Source organism: Oreochromis niloticus, linkage group LG2 (assembly GCF_001858045.2).
Source record: "Oreochromis niloticus isolate F11D_XX linkage group LG2, O_niloticus_UMD_NMBU, whole genome shotgun sequence".
NCBI classification, from domain to species: domain Eukaryota; kingdom Metazoa; phylum Chordata; class Actinopteri; order Cichliformes; family Cichlidae; genus Oreochromis; species Oreochromis niloticus.
This window is the reverse complement of record NC_031966.2, coordinates 6,877,618-6,894,532: the sequence shown is the minus strand read 5'-3', so window position 1 is coordinate 6,894,532 and position 16,915 is coordinate 6,877,618. Positions and strand designations below refer to the sequence as shown.

General features: G+C 39.4%; 1 protein-coding gene across 2 annotated transcripts; it reads right to left on the bottom strand.

Annotated features, from left to right (window-relative positions):
• Nucleotides 1–470: 470 nt before the first annotated feature.
• On the bottom strand, nucleotides 471–15,843 carry LOC100698407 (NLR family CARD domain-containing protein 3). Of its 2 annotated transcripts, XM_019363319.2 has the most exons (17): nucleotides 15,085–15,843; nucleotides 14,863–14,971; nucleotides 14,634–14,756; nucleotides 14,445–14,555; nucleotides 12,287–12,397; nucleotides 12,050–12,181; nucleotides 11,858–11,929; nucleotides 11,502–11,609; nucleotides 10,993–11,107; nucleotides 10,639–10,852; nucleotides 6,101–7,904; nucleotides 5,838–6,011; nucleotides 5,315–5,488; nucleotides 3,996–4,169; nucleotides 3,574–3,744; nucleotides 3,415–3,461; nucleotides 471–3,239 (listed from the first exon to the last, which is right to left on the bottom strand). In XM_019363319.2, the coding sequence occupies exons 2-17, from the start codon at nucleotides 14,943–14,945 to the stop codon at nucleotides 2,647–2,649; spliced, it is 4,206 nt and encodes a 1,401-aa protein (XP_019218864.1). In that variant the 5' UTR covers nucleotides 14,946–14,971; nucleotides 15,085–15,843; the 3' UTR covers nucleotides 471–2,646. The 2 variants fall into 2 exon arrangements, with proteins under 2 accessions (XP_019218864.1, XP_019218870.1); XM_019363325.2 differs by lacking the exon at nucleotides 11,502–11,609.
• Between the last annotated feature and the right edge of the window lie 1,072 nt (nucleotides 15,844–16,915).

The window sequence follows — 16,915 nt, the reverse complement described above, 5'->3', positions numbered from 1 at the left end:
TGATTGGTTGTCTGTCCCTGTGTGTTAGCCCTGCGACAGACTGGCGACCTGTCCAGGGTGTACCCCGCCTCTCGCCCTATGACAGCTGGGATAGGCTCCAGCGCCCCCGCGACCCTGGAAAGGATAAGTGGAAGCGAATGGATGGATGGATGGAAAATGTCAACAGACTGATGAGTCAAAAACAGCAAGGAGAGAAATGCATACATACATTTAAACTGCGTTCATGTCCTGGTGTGTCAGTAGTAGCTCTGCAAAGGGTCGGTGGGCTGTGCAACAGTCAACTTTTGATTGTGATCCAGGCTGTAACTGTTTAATTCTTTTAATATTTACGTATTTAATATTAAAGCAAACCATTCTCACTATGGTGCATTTTCAGGTGCCCTCCTTTGAATTTGCTTAAATATCTTTATATTTATATAATATTAGGGATAAAATTCCTGTCTGTAGAAGTCTGTAAAAACAAGTCATTCTGGCAATTTAAGAATTTATTATTTTAGTAAACAAGTGCCTCAGTAGCATGTGGAAGAACCATTCACAGTCACAACACCCCATCTCATTTGATTGCAATTTATATCACGTTTCACCAATATTCCAAAAGCCAAAGATATTCAGTTGGCAAAGATAAAATCACAAATCTGCATATTTAAGCAGGGGTCAGTAATATAATTTTAGCCTTTTATTATTTTGGGGTCGGTTCAAAGCTGATCCCAACATTTGTCACTTCTGATTGGTATAACACTCAACAAGACAGTGAAATATTAATCACTCTTATTTGTGCATCACGTGTCCACACACAAGCCGAGCGAGATAAGCATCTCACTATTCACCCCCCAGAATCTAAACCAGCTTTTCTAAATCACAAGAGATGGTACACCATGGACAGTTTGCAAATGCACAGAGCCAGACAGCTATTTATTATCAGCTATTCTCTCTCCACTATGGCTTATGTATGCAGATGTTGGCTTATTCTAACTAGTATTTTTGTTTTATACCTTTTTTAAATTTTACTTTTGACTGTGAGAGAAGCCTTAGTACCGAGTGAGAAGCAAGTGAAGAAAATCCAAGCTCCACATCAGAGTCCCAGCCAGCCCCGAGATCTTCTTACTGTGAGGTAACAGTGCTAACCATTCCACTACTGTGTCACCTTTGCTTAGAATATATATATCATAAAACTTCGTTTCTAATTGCAAAATGAAAAACAAACAAACAATCAATGTCATATTTTGGTTATGGTTCCATCCTATTAAATTCATCTTTCAACTTAGAGAAATTTTTGGTAAGAGTAAGGGTTTTCAAAATCTTTCTTGCTCTTAGGCAGCACTGCTGACCACCAACCAAGCTTTGTTACATTTAGATTAAAAATTTTCACACCGATCATATCCACCGCAGGTGATTTAACTGACTTTTTTTTTTTTTTAAACTTTTACTGTAACCTAAGAGATTTCAATGTATTTATGCAAGTAGTCTTTTAATGCTGACAACAACTCAGCTTCAACCTGGCGGGAAACCTAATTCACATTATTTCTGTCTGCAATATTCAAATCAATATAAATACATTTATATTTGAGGTGAATTTCACAAAGTTTTAGTTTTACAGGGTGGAGCAGTTTGTGACGATGAACAGCTGTTTGAAGCTCACTGTAGGCTGGTTTTAATCAGAGCTGTCTGCTTCATGCTGAATACAAAATGACATGAGCTCCAGCGTCATCTGTTTCTAATACCAGTTGTGCTGACAACAGAAGGTGTACAGTGGTCCTTCACTATAACGCGGTACACTTTTCGCGGCCTCGCTGTTTCGCGGATACTTTTTTCTTTTTTATGTTTTTTTTTTTTTTTTTAAACAGCACATTGTGTTCTGCGTCCTGATTGGCTGTAGACCATTGTCAATCAATCTCGTGCCGTGTCTTCTGTACACTGTACTGTATGTTTGTACGTTTTCTCCCCAACAAACACAACGATGACGAAACCTTTTGCCCGTCAAAGGCAAATGCGCATGCCTTTGTTGTCAGTCTATAATACTAGACTTTTTTTTCTACGAAGGTTTGAACCTTGAGAGTATATAAACAAGAGTGAAAGGTATGAAAATGTTCATGCCTGTCTGAGAAAAGTGTACAAAGTGTGTAGTGAGGGGTTTCACAGCCTGAAAATATCTAGAATAATTGTAAAAAATAAAGTTGGCTACTTCGCGGATTTCACCTATTGCGGGTTATTTTTTTAACGTAACTCCCACGATAAACGAGGGACCACTGTATTTCAAGAGTTGTTTTTTTTTCCCTCTAATACTTAATAAAATGATTTATACATCTACAACACACCCTTCTATACCAATTATATAATACTGCATGTATACTATATACATTAAATATTTATTTTACAACACTAGTCTAAGTTTCATTTGGTCTTCAAAGTTTACGTTTTCGATTTTGTCCTATTTCAGAGAAAATAAATATGAAACTATAAAACATACACAGATGCTCCAAATAGTAAAAAAAAACAAAAACAATTGTGTGTTACAGAATCACTGCAATAGTTAGACACAATCCCAATTTAAAAATACAATCCTTAAGTTCTTAAGAAATCCCTCATGTAGACCTTAAACGTGATCCGAGTCCATGAGAGCCTGTAGATTTTTCCGTGTATTTGCAGTTACACAGTTTCTCTGACAGAAGGAGATTCTTCCACCTGCACAGAACACAGACGCACTGAGGAACCACATGAATGGTGCCAGACTCCAAAGCCAGGATAAAGAGGTTCAATGAATTTGGTGTTGAAGGTGTGGAGGTGGATCAGAGAGTCACTGGAGACATTGTAGAAGGACACAGTGCCAGCAGGACAGTCCACATACACTGCTACTCGCTTAGAACCACAGGGAGGGGATGAGGAGGACGAGGGGTGAATGACTGATATTCTCTGATTGTGGTACACAGTGTAGCCACGGGTATTAGAGCAGTCCAGACTCCAGGACTGAGGATTCTCTCCAAATCTGCAGTTCTTTCGTTCTCCCTTCCTTCCTATTCCTCTGTAACTTACTGATATATCAACCTCACCTGTCCACTCCACCTCCCAGTAACAGCGACCATGTAAAACATCTTTACACAGCAGCTGACACCAGTCGACAAATCTGTCAGCATGATCAGGATATATGAAGTCGTTTCTTGTATGTGTCACCTTCATGTTATTCGTAGACAGTTTGAGATTTTTGTTTATTGTGTTTGTGTCGACCGTGAGTTTAGAGAGATCTGTCAAGAAAAAGAGACACAATGCAGCTGCAGTTAATCTGCCAGCTGTTCCTTTAACATTTTATGAATCACAATATCAGTGATAATCTTAAGAGAATGACACCAAAATATAAAGACAGCTGAACACTTAATGTTTTATTTTTATTGATTACAAAAACAAAAACAAAACACTTACACTTCTTCAAACCTGGTTTCAACCACTTGGCTCCAGCAGGTTCCACCCTGAAATGACAAGTATCAGCACCATATCTTTCAACATGCAAACACAGACATTACATCCAGTGCATCAACATCCATTCTGCTCAGTCATTAACAATAATGTCATCTCACCAACCTTAGGATTTCCAGTTTCCAGTGTTGGTCCTTTACGCCAGTCTGAAGCTCCACTCCTGCATCCTCTGGATGATTGTAACTCAAGTCCAGCACTTTCAGATGAGAGGGGTTGGAGTTCAGAGCTGAGGCCAGAGAAGCGCAGCCATCCTTTGTGATCAAGCAGCCCGACAGCCTGCAGGCACACAAAATGAGGCTGGACAAGTTACTAGAGCAACAAAACGCTGAGGTACTGTTATCTATTGTTTAATTAAGCTGATTATTATCAGCACATTTTGTTTCTTTAATTATAATCCTGACCATTAACTTCAACCAATAATTAGGTGTCCCAATAGAAAACATAATAAAAATAAATATTATCATATAGCAGAGAAACAGTCATTTTAATTCACAGTGTAAACACTGATTGCAGAGGCTAATCTTAACCTGAGAGTTTCCAGTTTGCAGTGTTGACTTTCCAATCCAGTGGACAGTGCCTTTGCTCCTGTATCTTTCAGGTTGTTGTTATTCAGGTCCAGCTCTCTCAGACTCGATGATTGGCAGGAGAGAGCCGGAGAAAGAGCTTCGCAGCTTTTCTCTGACAGGTTACAGACACTCAGTCTGAAAAGACAATAATGAATACGACACAATGATTGGTTTGACTAAACAAATAATCTAATAATGAGCATAAAATCTTATCAACTATGGCAATGTAACGAAATACAAAATTCAATTAAATTAAAACTCAAATGATCCCTCAGCTACATGGAGATGAACATTAGTAATTTTGATCTAATCTATGGCTTAAATAACACAATGTCTATATGATTGTGAAAGTTCACACATATTATGTTTTATGAGGATTATTTTAACAAAGCTCATTATCATTTTTGAGAGTAAATGACTTATTCTTTTTATGTCAATTTCTATATCAGTATAATATATTGAATACATATTATATAATATATAAGATACAATATAAAGCTCCTGTGTAAAGCAAAGACCCTAAAATATTAGAAGGAAATTGTCTTTTGAGTTATCTTAGTTTCAAAACATACATTTTTATACAAATACTTTAAAAGTTTTAATTATTCACAAACTCTACTGTACAATACTTTTTTCCCATGATTTTCACAACAGCGGCATAGTGATGTACAAATAGAGGTAGACGTTTTGTTGTAGTTAGATCCCACATCCCAATTTACAAAGGATTAAATTAGGTAAAGGTAAAGCACAGAAAGATGAACTTTTCAGGGGACAGTACTAGTTCAGAATTCACACCTTGTGATTTAAAAGGCACTGAGAGCATTTTTAGATAATGTCTTGTATAAATAACTATGGCTTAATAAAACCATGTACCCACAAATTCAATATATACATTTGATTTATGCAAGCATGTATACTGAGGTAAAGTGCTTTATTTGCCATTAGCAATCATTAAGTGACTCAAAAACTCTAGATGGCCAAATATAAAATGTTGTACTTGTATCTGCTTTTAAAGGATCATTAAAGTTCTCTGCTGTGCTGTTTTACTCCCACAGCTATTCCTCAAACTCACAACATTCAATTTAATTCAGTCTTATTTATATAGCATCAAATCACAACAACAGTGGTCTCAAGTCACTTTATATTTTAAGGTACCGCCCCCCCCCCCACTTTAATAAATCTGTGGCTATATGAAAAGAGCAGAGCACACACTGAAAATCCTCATAAAGGAAACCAACATACCAAAAAGGGAAAGATAAAAAATAATCATAAGAACTGACCTCAGAATTTCTAGCTTCTGTAATGAACGCTGTAGTTCATCTGACAACAGTTGCACTCCTGAGTCCCCTGGATTATTGTAGCTCAAGTCCAGTTCTTTCAAGTGGGTATGCTTGGAGTTAAGTGCTGAGACAAGAGACCTACAGCCATCCTCTGTGATCTGACAGCCTGACAGCCTGCCGAAACAGAAAGCAACACAATCCAATGTATTTTCATTTTCTATTTTCAGTATCCCTAGCTCACGCTTGATCACACTCTTTAACTTCTGAAAAATGCATATATGAACTCTGAACAATATTGGTAGTCACATATTGAGATATAATCTGAAGCTGTCCTGTCCTGACTGGTGTTAGATACATTTTTAAAGCTTGAAAAAACTTTTTTCGTAATGGATGGTGCTTAGTTAACGATGAAGGGGGGAGGACACATGACGCTCATTGTGATTCCACATCTGTTTTTTCACAGGTTAAAGATTGTTTAATATCTGATCTGACGACATCAGTTATTTATGTTATTTATTCATACCTTAGAGTTTCCAGTTTACAGTCTGGGTTCCCCAGTTTAACAAAAAGTGCTTTCACTCCAGAATCCTGCAGGGTGTTGTTACTCAGGTCTAGCTCAAGTAGACTAGAGACTGGGTTACTGAGGACTGAAGTCAGAGCTTCACAGCTTGTCTTTGAGAGGTTACAGTCAGTCAGTCTAAAAATAGAATGTGAAAAAAAATACAGATTTTTAAATACTGACACAAAAGAAATGCAACTTCGGCTGTTTTCAATACGTGTACTTACACGGCTTTTCTTGAGGCTTTGACCACTGGCAGCAGCCTCAGAAGTGCCTCCTCTGTAGCAGAGTATTTCTTCAGGTCAAACACATCCAGATCATTTTCTGATGACAGTAAGATGAAGACCAGAGCTGACCACTGAGCAGGAGACAGTTTATCTATAGAGAGGCTTCCTGAACTCAGGGACTGTTGGATCTCCTCCACTAGAGAACGATCGTTCAGTTCATTCAGACAGTGGAACAGATTGATGCTTTTCTCTGCAGACAGATTCTCACCAATTTTCTTCTTAATGTACTGGACTGTTTCCTTATTGGTTTCTGAACTGCTTTCTGTCTGTGTCTGCAGGCCTTTTAGAAGATCCTGATTTGTCTGCAATGAAAGACCCAGGAGGAAGCGGAGGAACAAGTCCAGATGTCCATTTGGACTCTGCAAAGCCTTGTCCACAGCATGTTGGTAGAAGTCTGACTTTACAATCTTATTTTTAGGTGTTTCAGATGTCTGAGATGCTGTTTGTTCCTCTGGTAGCACACTGACTCCAGAGTTGATGAAGGTCAGATGGACATGAAGAGCAGCCAGAAACTCCTGAACGCTCAGATGGATGAAGCAGAACACTGGGTTCTGATATAGCCCTTTTTCCTCTTTAAAGATCTGTGTGAAAACTCCTGAGTACACTGAGGCTGCTCTGATGTCGATGCCACAGTCTGTCAGGTCTGATTCATAAAAGATCAGTTTTCCGTTCTCTAGCTGGTCAAAAGCCAGTTTTCCCAGAGATTCAATCATCTTTCTGCTTTCTAAATTCCAGTGTGAATCTGTCTCAACACCACCATCATACTTGACTTTCTTCACTTTGGATTGAACCACCAGGAAATGGATGTACATCTCAGTCAGAGTCTTGGGCAACTCTGCTCCCTCTCTAGGCTTCAACATATCCTCCAGAACTGTAGCAGTGATCCAGCAGAAGACTGGGATATGGCACATGATATGCAGGCTTCGCGATTTCTTGATGTGGGTGATGATCCTGTTGGCCTGCTCCTCATCTCTGAATCTCTTCCTGAAGTACTCTTCCTTCTGTGGGTCAGTGAACCCTCTGACTTCTGTCACCATGTCAACAAACTTAGGAGGAATCTGACTGGCTGCTGCAGGTCGTGTGGTTATCCAGACACGAGCGGAGGGAAGCAGTTTCCCCCTGATGAGGTTTGTCAGCAGCACATCCACTGAGGTGGATAGTGTAACATCAGTTAGGATCTCAGTATTGTGAAAGTCCAAAGGAAGTCGACACTCATCCAGACCATCCAAGATGAACACGACCTGGAAGTCTTCAAACCTGCATATTCCTGCTTTTTTGGTTTCAGCAAAGAAGTGATGAACAAGTTCCACCAAGCTGAACTTTTTCTTTTTCAGCACATTAAGCTCTCTGAATGTAAATGGAAATGTGAAATGGATGTCCGGGTTAGCTTTTTCTTCAGCCCAGTCTAGAGTTAACTTTTGAATTAAGACAGTTTTCCCAATGCCCGCCACTCCCTTTGTCAGCACTGTTCTGATTGGTTTATCTCTTCCAGGTGACCTTTTAAAGATGTCTTCTTGTCTGATTGTTGTTTCTGGTCTGTCTGGTTTCCTGGATGCTGTTTCAAGCTGTCTGACCTCATGTTCATTATTGACCTCTGCAGTCCCTCCCTCTGTGATGTACAGCTCAGTGTAGATCTGATTCAGTAGCGTTGGGTGTCCTGCTTTAGCGATCCCCTCAAACACACACTGGAACTTCTTCTTCAGATTACTTTTAAGTTTACGTTGACATTGTGGAGCAAAAAGTTCTAAATGGACAGAAATTGCATTAGTGAGCAAAAATCTACCAAATAAATGCACAAAGTTCACAGCAGTCACAGTACTGTCTATGCCTTGTGTACACTAGGTGCCGTTGTTTTGCCATCTTGGGAAGAATTCAGAAGATAGTAGAAATACAGGGAGTGCAGAATTATTAGGCAAGTTGTATTTTTGAGGAATAATTTTATTATTGAACAACAACCATGTTCTCAATGAACCCAAAAAACTCATTAATATCAAAGCTGAATGTTTTTGGAAGTAGTTTTTAGTTTGTTTTCAGTTTTAGCTATTTTAGGGGGATATCTGTGTGTGCAGGTGACTATTACTGTGCATAATTATTAGGCAACTTAACAAAAAACAAATATATACCCATTTCAATTACTTATTTTTACCAGTGAAACCAATATAACATCTCCACATTCACAAATATACATTTCTGACATTCAAAAACAAAACAAAAACAAATCAGCGACCAATATAGCCACCTTTCTTTGCAAGGACACTCAAAAGCCTGCCATCCATGGATCCTGTCAGTGTTTTGATCTGTTCACCATCAACATTGCGTGCAGCAGCAACCACAGCCTCCCAGACACTGTTCAGAGAGGTGTACTGTTTTCCCTCCTTGTAAATCTCACATTTGATGATGGACCACAGGTTCTCAATGGGGTTCAGATCAGGTGAACAAGGAGGCCATGTCATTAGTTTTTCTTCTTTTATACCCTTTCTTGCCAGCCACGCTGTGGAGTACTTGGACGCGTGTGATGGAGCATTGTCCTGCATGAAAATCATGTTTTTCTTGAAGGATGCAGACTTCTTCCTGTACCACTGCTTGAAGAAGGTGTCTTCCAGAAACTGGCAGTAGGACTGGGAGTTGAGCTTGACTCCATCCTCAACCCGAAAAGGCCCCACAAGCTCATCTTTGATGATACCAGCCCAAACCAGTACTCCACCTCCACCTTGCTGGCATCTGAGTCGGACTGGAGCTCTCTGCCCTTTACCAATCCAGCCACGGGCCCATCCATCTGGCCCATCAAGACTCACTCTCATTTCATCAGTCCATAAAACCTTAGAAAAATCAGTCTTGAGATATTTCTTGGCCCAGTCTTGACATTTCAGCTTGCGCGTCTTGTTCAGTGATGGTCGTCTTTCAGCCTTTCTTACCTTGGCCATGTCTCTGAGTATTGCACACCTTGTGCTTTTGGGCACTCCAGTGATGTTGCAGCTCTGAAATATGGCCAAACTGGTGGCAAGTGGCATCTTGGCAGCTGCACGCTTGACTTTTCTCAGTTCATGGGCAGTTATTTTGCGCCTTGGTTTTTCCACACGCTTCTTGCGACCCTGTTGACTATTTTGAATGAAACGCTTGATTGTTCGATGATCACGCTTCAGAAGCTTTGCAATTTTAAGACTGCTGCATCCCTCTGCAAGATATCTCACTATTTTTGACTTTTCTGAGCCTGTCAAGTCCTTCTTTTGACCCATTTTGCCAAAGGAAAGGAAGTTGCCTAATAATTATGCACACCTGATATAGGGTGTCGATGTCATTAGACCACACCCCTTTTCATTACAGAGATGCACATCACCTAATATGCTTAATTGGTAGTAGGCTTTCGAGCCTATACAGCTTGGAGTAAGACAACATGCATGAAGAGGATGATGTGGACAAAATACTCATTTGCCTAATAATTCTGCACTCCCTGTATAATGAAGTACAACAGAATGTGCTGTTATGGTTCTTCTTTCGTTAGCAATAAAAGAGTAAATTAACCAGTTATTTAAGATTTAAAGTAAAAAAAGACTAAAAAAGAAACCAGGGCAGTATAATTTCATGTTTGTTCTTCAGTGTTATTGGATATACTTAGATTAGATTTAATCTAAAATGTTCAGTTCCTATTTTGGAGAAGCGAGTGTAACCTAGGTTATTTTCACATTTTTCCATAGCAACCTGTGATTAAATCAAGTCCAATATAGAGGATAACTCTTGAGCAATCTGTGCATGGTGTCAAGCGACAACACTCATTAAAAAAAAAAAAAGATACAGAACATTTTATTGGTGCTTGCAGGCAGCGCCATTTATAAGTGTAGCTAAGTAAGAGGCATTTCCTATCCTTCTTTTTAAAATGTGTTACTGTCACCAATTATAGACCACCTCATTTGAAGTCTGAATCTACTGAAACAAGCAACAGCACCAACTGTGCAATAGTAGTGACGCGGCAGAAGTCAAACGTAAGCATAAAAGAAGCTCAGGCAGTGTTTTCAGTGGAAATTTCAGTATAAAATAACTGCGAAATACTTTAGGTGTTGTTAAAGTAAAGTAACTAAAACCTGTAACTCTTTAGGAGCAAATGAAACTGTTTATAAGGTTGGGGAAACCTGCAGTCAGCTGAGACTGAAGAAGTCACTTGGATGAGTGAGGAAACGTTTCTCCCACTGAAAACATCCAGATGAACAGAATCAACTTTTTGGGGCAAAAAAAAAAACTTCCTTTATACTAAAATGCAAATTGAATCATATGTGGGAAAACTCTTCTTTTCCTTTTTAAATAACTGTGTTTCCTGCAGTGTTTCCAGGTTATTTTAGAAATGCACTTGTACAAATTATAATTTATTAGCATAAATAATACACTTGGGATATCAGCTTTCCTGAGAACTGCTCATCCATATTACACAGATAAATGACTGAAATGATCTGTCACATTTACTGTTCAGGCTCATTTTTACTTACTGTTCTGCAGACGGTCAGCCCACTCGTCCTTTTTGATTGTTCTTAGGAAATGCAGGGTGAGCTTCACCAATGCCTCTCTTTTCTTCTGTTCTTCACCCTCACCCCCCAGCAGTGTCTCTTCCTCCATCTGACTCTCTGAGTTATCTGGACACAAAATCTTCTGGATCTTCTTCAGCTCATTTTTCACAAAAGTGATAATGTTGTCCTCCAGCAGCTTGAACAGAATATATCAAATGATGAAATCAGATTTGAATCATCACGATAACCATCAGAGCCCGACACATAACCCACTGGTCTGTGCAGCATGGAGATGACTGGGAACAAAACACATGTAAAATAAGTTGTTGTACACACCTTAAAGTCGAGTTCATCGCTGGATTTATGAAGAACAGATTCATTGCACAATGTGGGTGCAAAGCTGGGCTGAAGCTGAGGTTCAGGTTCAGTAGACGCTGGTATCTGTTGTAACCTGAATAACAGCAGATAAAGTTAACTGAAATAAAAATGGAAAATTAAAAATAAAACATTTGCTGTGTCACTACAGCACTGAACAGTTTAATCCATTACTCGTTTTCAAAAACTCTAACCACATTTAATCAACTAACCACATCAGGAAGAGATATATAAACTGCCAGTTTACCAGCAGGTACTCAAGGAAAACAACAACCAGTACCTTTAATGTGACATTGCTTTTAGTTAGATAGCAGCCTGGCTGCAATTTGGTGGAGCATTTTAGTGATTAAGGGAATACGTTTTAATGCTGACAACAACTCACTTTGTTTCCTGTGCTCCTTGTTTGAAAAAAATATTTAGCTCATTCGACCTGCTGCTCATCATGGACACACAGCTCCTGAAGTACTTACGTCTCGTTAAAAGAGTCGAGTTCATTGATGGAGTTATAAAGAACAGATTCATCGAACGTTGTGGGTGCTGATGAATCAGGTTCAGTAGATGCTGGTATCTGTTGTAACCTGAATAACAGCAGATAAAGTTAACTCAAGAAGAAAAGATGCTGCTTGGCTGCAGTGAGTGACAGATGTTAATGATAGTAAACAGCTGATCTCTGGCTTGGTGGACAGATGTGCTACCACTACATCTCTATGTTCAGGTTTCTTTTAGTCACAACTTTCGTCAACCACATATACGTTGCTTCTTCTCCCAGCAGCACCTCCGAGACAAACACAATGAATAATTAGTAAGATGTAATGCAACAACTTACTGTTTCCCAAATAATCTTTGTAAGAAATTCATGATAACATCCATGATCCAGTTCTTCATGAAGGAGAACCAGCTGCATATGGGCAAGAAAACACATAATTACAATGAACAGCATGAAGTGAATTAATTCCTGGTTAAAATATTTTATTTGCAAAAGTCCAGTTAAATATTTCTGGTAGCTTTATATCCTTACCCTTCATTAGCAGGCAGGTTCTGACTGTTCTCTGTAGCTCGGCTGAAATCAATATGTCGCTCATTTGAGCTGCTGCTCATCGTGGACACACAGACGGGTTCAGGTTTAGGAGATTTTTTTCTCTGACGTATCCTGATAAAATATTGGTAGATGTATCAAAGGTCACATATTCAGCGTAACTGTCAAACATTTCAATAGAGAATAAAATGTTACGTTTTAATGCTGACAGCAACTCACTTTGTGCCCTGTGCTCCTTGCTTGAAATCAATATGTCGCTCGTTCGACTGGTCGCTCATCATTGACACACAGCTGGGTCCGGGTTTAGAAGTATCTGGAATCTGATGACCCCTGATACAACAATAGGAAATGTATTAAAAGTCACACATTCAGCTTAACTGTCACAGATTAAAATAATATAATTAATAAATACAGTGGTTTGAAAAGTGTTGCTCCCTTTTCTTTCTAACACTGACATGTTTCTGGTCCTTTTATAGGGCCGTTATCACAAACACTTGACTGCAGTCTACGCTGCCAAGGGTGGCACAACCAGTTGTTAGGTTTAGGAGAAAGTACTTTTTCACAAAGGGCAGGTAGATTTGATAGATTTTTGGCCTTAATAAATTAAAATGAAAAACTGCATTTTGTATCTTCTCAGTTTGTTTTTGTCTAATATTAAGATTTGTGTGGCAAATGTGCAAAAAGAAAAAAAGAAAAAAAGGGGGCAAACAATTTTTAACATACAGTTAAGCCCATAATTATTCATACCCCTGGCAAATTTTGACTTAAAGTTACTTTTGTTCAACAAGCAAGTTATTTTTTGACTGGAAATGACACAGGCGTCTCACAAAAGATAATAAGATGATGTACAAGACGCATCATTGTGGAAAAAAAATATTTCTCAGCTTTTATTTACATTTGAGCAAAAAGTATCATGTCCAGAATTATTCATACCCTTTACAAACTGTCACAGTCTCTGGGAAAATCCAAAGTTCCATACCATTCCAAATAGTCAAAGCTGTTCCAAAGCATCCTAATTACCCTGATTAATTGGAAATAGCTGTTTTGATCAACTCAACAGGTGAAAAACAGCAGCTCTCTGCAGGTGGTCTGTGGACATTCATGGCTAAGACAAAGGAACTCAGTGAGGACCTGCAGCTGTGCATTGTGGCTGCTCACAAGTGAGGAATGGGCTGCAAGGCCATATCCAAATGTTTTCAAGTTCCAGTGGCTACAGTGCAAAGTATTATTAAAAAATACAAGATGTTCCGCACTGTGGAAAATCTCAGAGGACGTTGTCGGAAGCCAAAAGTGAAACCTGTGCTGGCCAGGAGAATAGTGAGAGAGGTGAAAAAGAATCCAAGGATCACCACCAAGGCCATTCTGGTGAATCTGGGCTCTGCTGGTGGCAATGTCTCAAGGCAGACAGTCCAACGGACACTGTTGGGTTCCACAGATGCAGACCAAGGAAAACGCCACTTCTCCAGGCACTTCTAAGGCATGCAAAAGCTCATTTGGCCTTTGCAAATGCTCATCTGGACAAAGAAGAAGATTTCTGGTCTTCAGTGTTATGGTCAGATGAAACAAAAATTGAATTATTTGGTCACAATGATGTTGCCTTCATTTGGCATAAAAATGGAGAAGCCTTCAACCCAAAGAACACCATCCCCACTGTCAAACATGGTGGTGGGAACCTAATGCTTTGGGGGTGTTTTTTAGCCAATGGACCATGGAACCTAATCACAGTAAACAGCACCATGAAAAAAGAGCAATACATGAAGATTCTCAACATCAGGCAGTCTGCAGAACAACTTGGCCTTGGGAACCAGTGGACATTTTAGCACGACAATGACCCAAAACATACAGCAAACGTGGTGAAGAAATGGTTAGCAGACAACAACATTAACGTTTTGCAGTGGCCTAGCCAGAGTCCTGACTTGAATCCAATTGAGAATCTGTGGAGGGAGCTAAAGATCAGGGTGATGGCAAGAAGACCCTCCAACCTGAAAGATTTGGAGCTCATTGCTAAAGATGAATGGGCAAAAATGCCTGTGGAGACATGCAAAAAGCTGGTCTGCAATTATAGGAAGTGTTTGATTGCTGTAATAGCCAATAAAGGCTTTTCTATTGATTATTGAGAAGGGTATGAATAATTCTGGACATGACACTTTTTGCTAAAATATAAATAAAACCTGAGAAATATTTTTTTCCACAATGATGCCTCTTGTACATCGTCTTATTATCTTTGGGGAGACACCTGTGTCATTTCTGCTCAAAAAAGAACTTGCTTGTTGAACAAAAGTAACTTTAAGTCAAAATTTGGCAGGGGTATGAATAATTATGGGCTTAACTGTATATGTTACATGTGTGTTAATTTTTAATGCTGACAACAACTCACCTCGTCTCCACTGGTGCTTGTTTGAAATCAATATATCGCTCATTTGAGCTGCTGCTCATCGTGGACACACAGACGGGTTCAGGTTTAGGAGATTTTTTTCTCTGACGTATCCTGATAAAATATTGATAAATGTTTCAAAGGTCACATATTCAGCGTAACTGTTAAGTTTTAATGCTGACAAAAACTCACTTTGTTTCCTGTGCTCCTTGTTTGAAATCAATATATCGCTCGTTCGACTGGTTGCTCATCACGGACATACAGCTGGGTTCAGGTTCACGGTGGGCAGTGTGGGGTGTGTGCTCCTTCTCTGGGCTTCACACACACAGTTTTACATGTGAATAAAAATGATGGTGCAGTGATTTAAATGCAGAGCTGTAGCATACAGAAGAGTCCCTGACAGTAAAGAAAGTCCTCTGACCTCTGAGCTTTGGTGATCTCGTCTCCACACAGAGTGGCTTTAGAGGGAGGAGGAAGCTCCTCTTTGTTTTCACACAGCGCCATCACAGAATCAGCTGAAGCACAGAAACCTGCAGAAAAAAATGATTTCTCCTCATTCTGAGTGTCACAAACTCGCAGCTCCGAGTGAAGCAAATTCAGAGCCAGAGTCAGAGCCCAGCAGTGAACCGTAGGCCTTACTCACCTCTGCACGGAGACAATCATCTGCAGGTTCAAGCCATAAAATGAAAGTAAATAATAACCAGGAAGTGATGACGTCACTGCAGGCTTGCTACGACTCTTCTTCTTTTATTCTTTTAAACATGTAGGAGTAATACTGCCCCCTGCTAGGCTGGAGTGGCAGGATAAGCAGGATTTTTAAATGGGCCAAGAAATTCATCCACAAAAACATTAAAAAAAGAAAAAGGAAAAAAAGAACTGTTTTACTGTGATTCGTGTCACTCCATCCAAGTTTGTTCATAGCTTTAAAAGTGAAACTTTTTGCCTACAGTTTATACAGAGTGCCTCAGTTTGACCAAACACTTCAAAGTGTAGAAATGTCGTCCTTTTGTTCCACGTGCTAATATTCTTCTCAGTGTCCACAGCAAACCCACAATCAAAGCAACACTGCATGACTGGTCAAGTCAAAAACCATAAACTGTGCACAGTATTGTTTATCTGCAAACCAGAAGAACAATAATAATTATAAAAAAATAAAGTTATACTTGCAGAGTTCTTGCAGTATAACGTTAATGCAGTATTTGCTGGGATATGCAGTATTTACAAAGGTTGATTACAGTTTATTCCACAATGTGGCGATGTACCACCCTAAATGACACCAACACACAGCTGTTTTCATAAACTCATAAACTCTGGTTGAAGTTCTGAAGAAGAACAATTTATATTAACAGTGTTCATGATTAAACTGTTATATGAAAAATGTGTAAATGACTAAAAATAAGCCTTCTTACCATTACAAGCTTGACTAAAGAGTTTCAATTTAATTCAGTTTCATTTTATATTATTTATACAGCGCCAAATCACAACAACAGTTGCCTCAAGGCGCTTTATACTGTAAGGTGAAGACCCTACAGTAATACAAAGAAAACTCGACCAATCAACCTTTGATGACAGCAGGAAGGAAAAACTGTTTTTAGCAGAAAGAAACCTCCGGCAGACCCAGTATGAGCGATGGGGCAAAGGCACACTGTGGAAGAGAGCCACAGATTAAGAAGAAACACTCAGGGCATGTGGGACGATTTGTGTGAATAGCACCTTCATTGAGTTGTGTTGCTAGATGCTGCCCTCTAGTGGGTGCTGTGAGCCCTCAGAGGGAAGTTCAGGTGAAAACAACAAACAGCTTTCACTGTAGTTATGAGAGTGACTTCAGAGCTCCAGGCTCTTATCAGCCGGCTGCAGGCAGAAGGTCGACGCCTGTCTGCAATTCTACTGAAGCCCGAGTCTTCGCTTCAGGCCTCAGAGAGGACACGAAAATCAGCTCTCGTAGCACGTGTCGACATCACGGAGTGCTTATCTGGCATTAGGCCATTATCTCTAAGCAGACGAGCTGTCACATGACAAGTCACATGAATGTCACATTATTCTGAGTAGAGCAGATTCAGAAAAGGAGAGCAGTGTGATTAAAACTTTTATTTATGTACAATAAGAAACTTCTGGCTCCCAGTCATGTGGAATGGCGGCGAGCATATTTACACATATTTACATGTCAGGGTTTTAAAAACAATCAATCCTGTTATAATTTTAATCTGACTTCAGAGCAAAACTTCAAAGCTTTTAACTGCAGTCTGTGGAAAGTTTGTTAGCAGGAGGTTTAATTAGAAACTTGTAAAACTCACTTTTCTTAATATAAGAAACACACAAACAAATGTACAAGAGGACGTTAATGTGCGACACACATACAGTCCGCGTGGAAGGCAACATTTCATATTGTGACTCTGTGGATGTGCAATTTTCAACATAAACGGGATTTTAAAGTACAGAGCAAAAGAGCAGAAGAAAGGAAATCTAAAACTCAT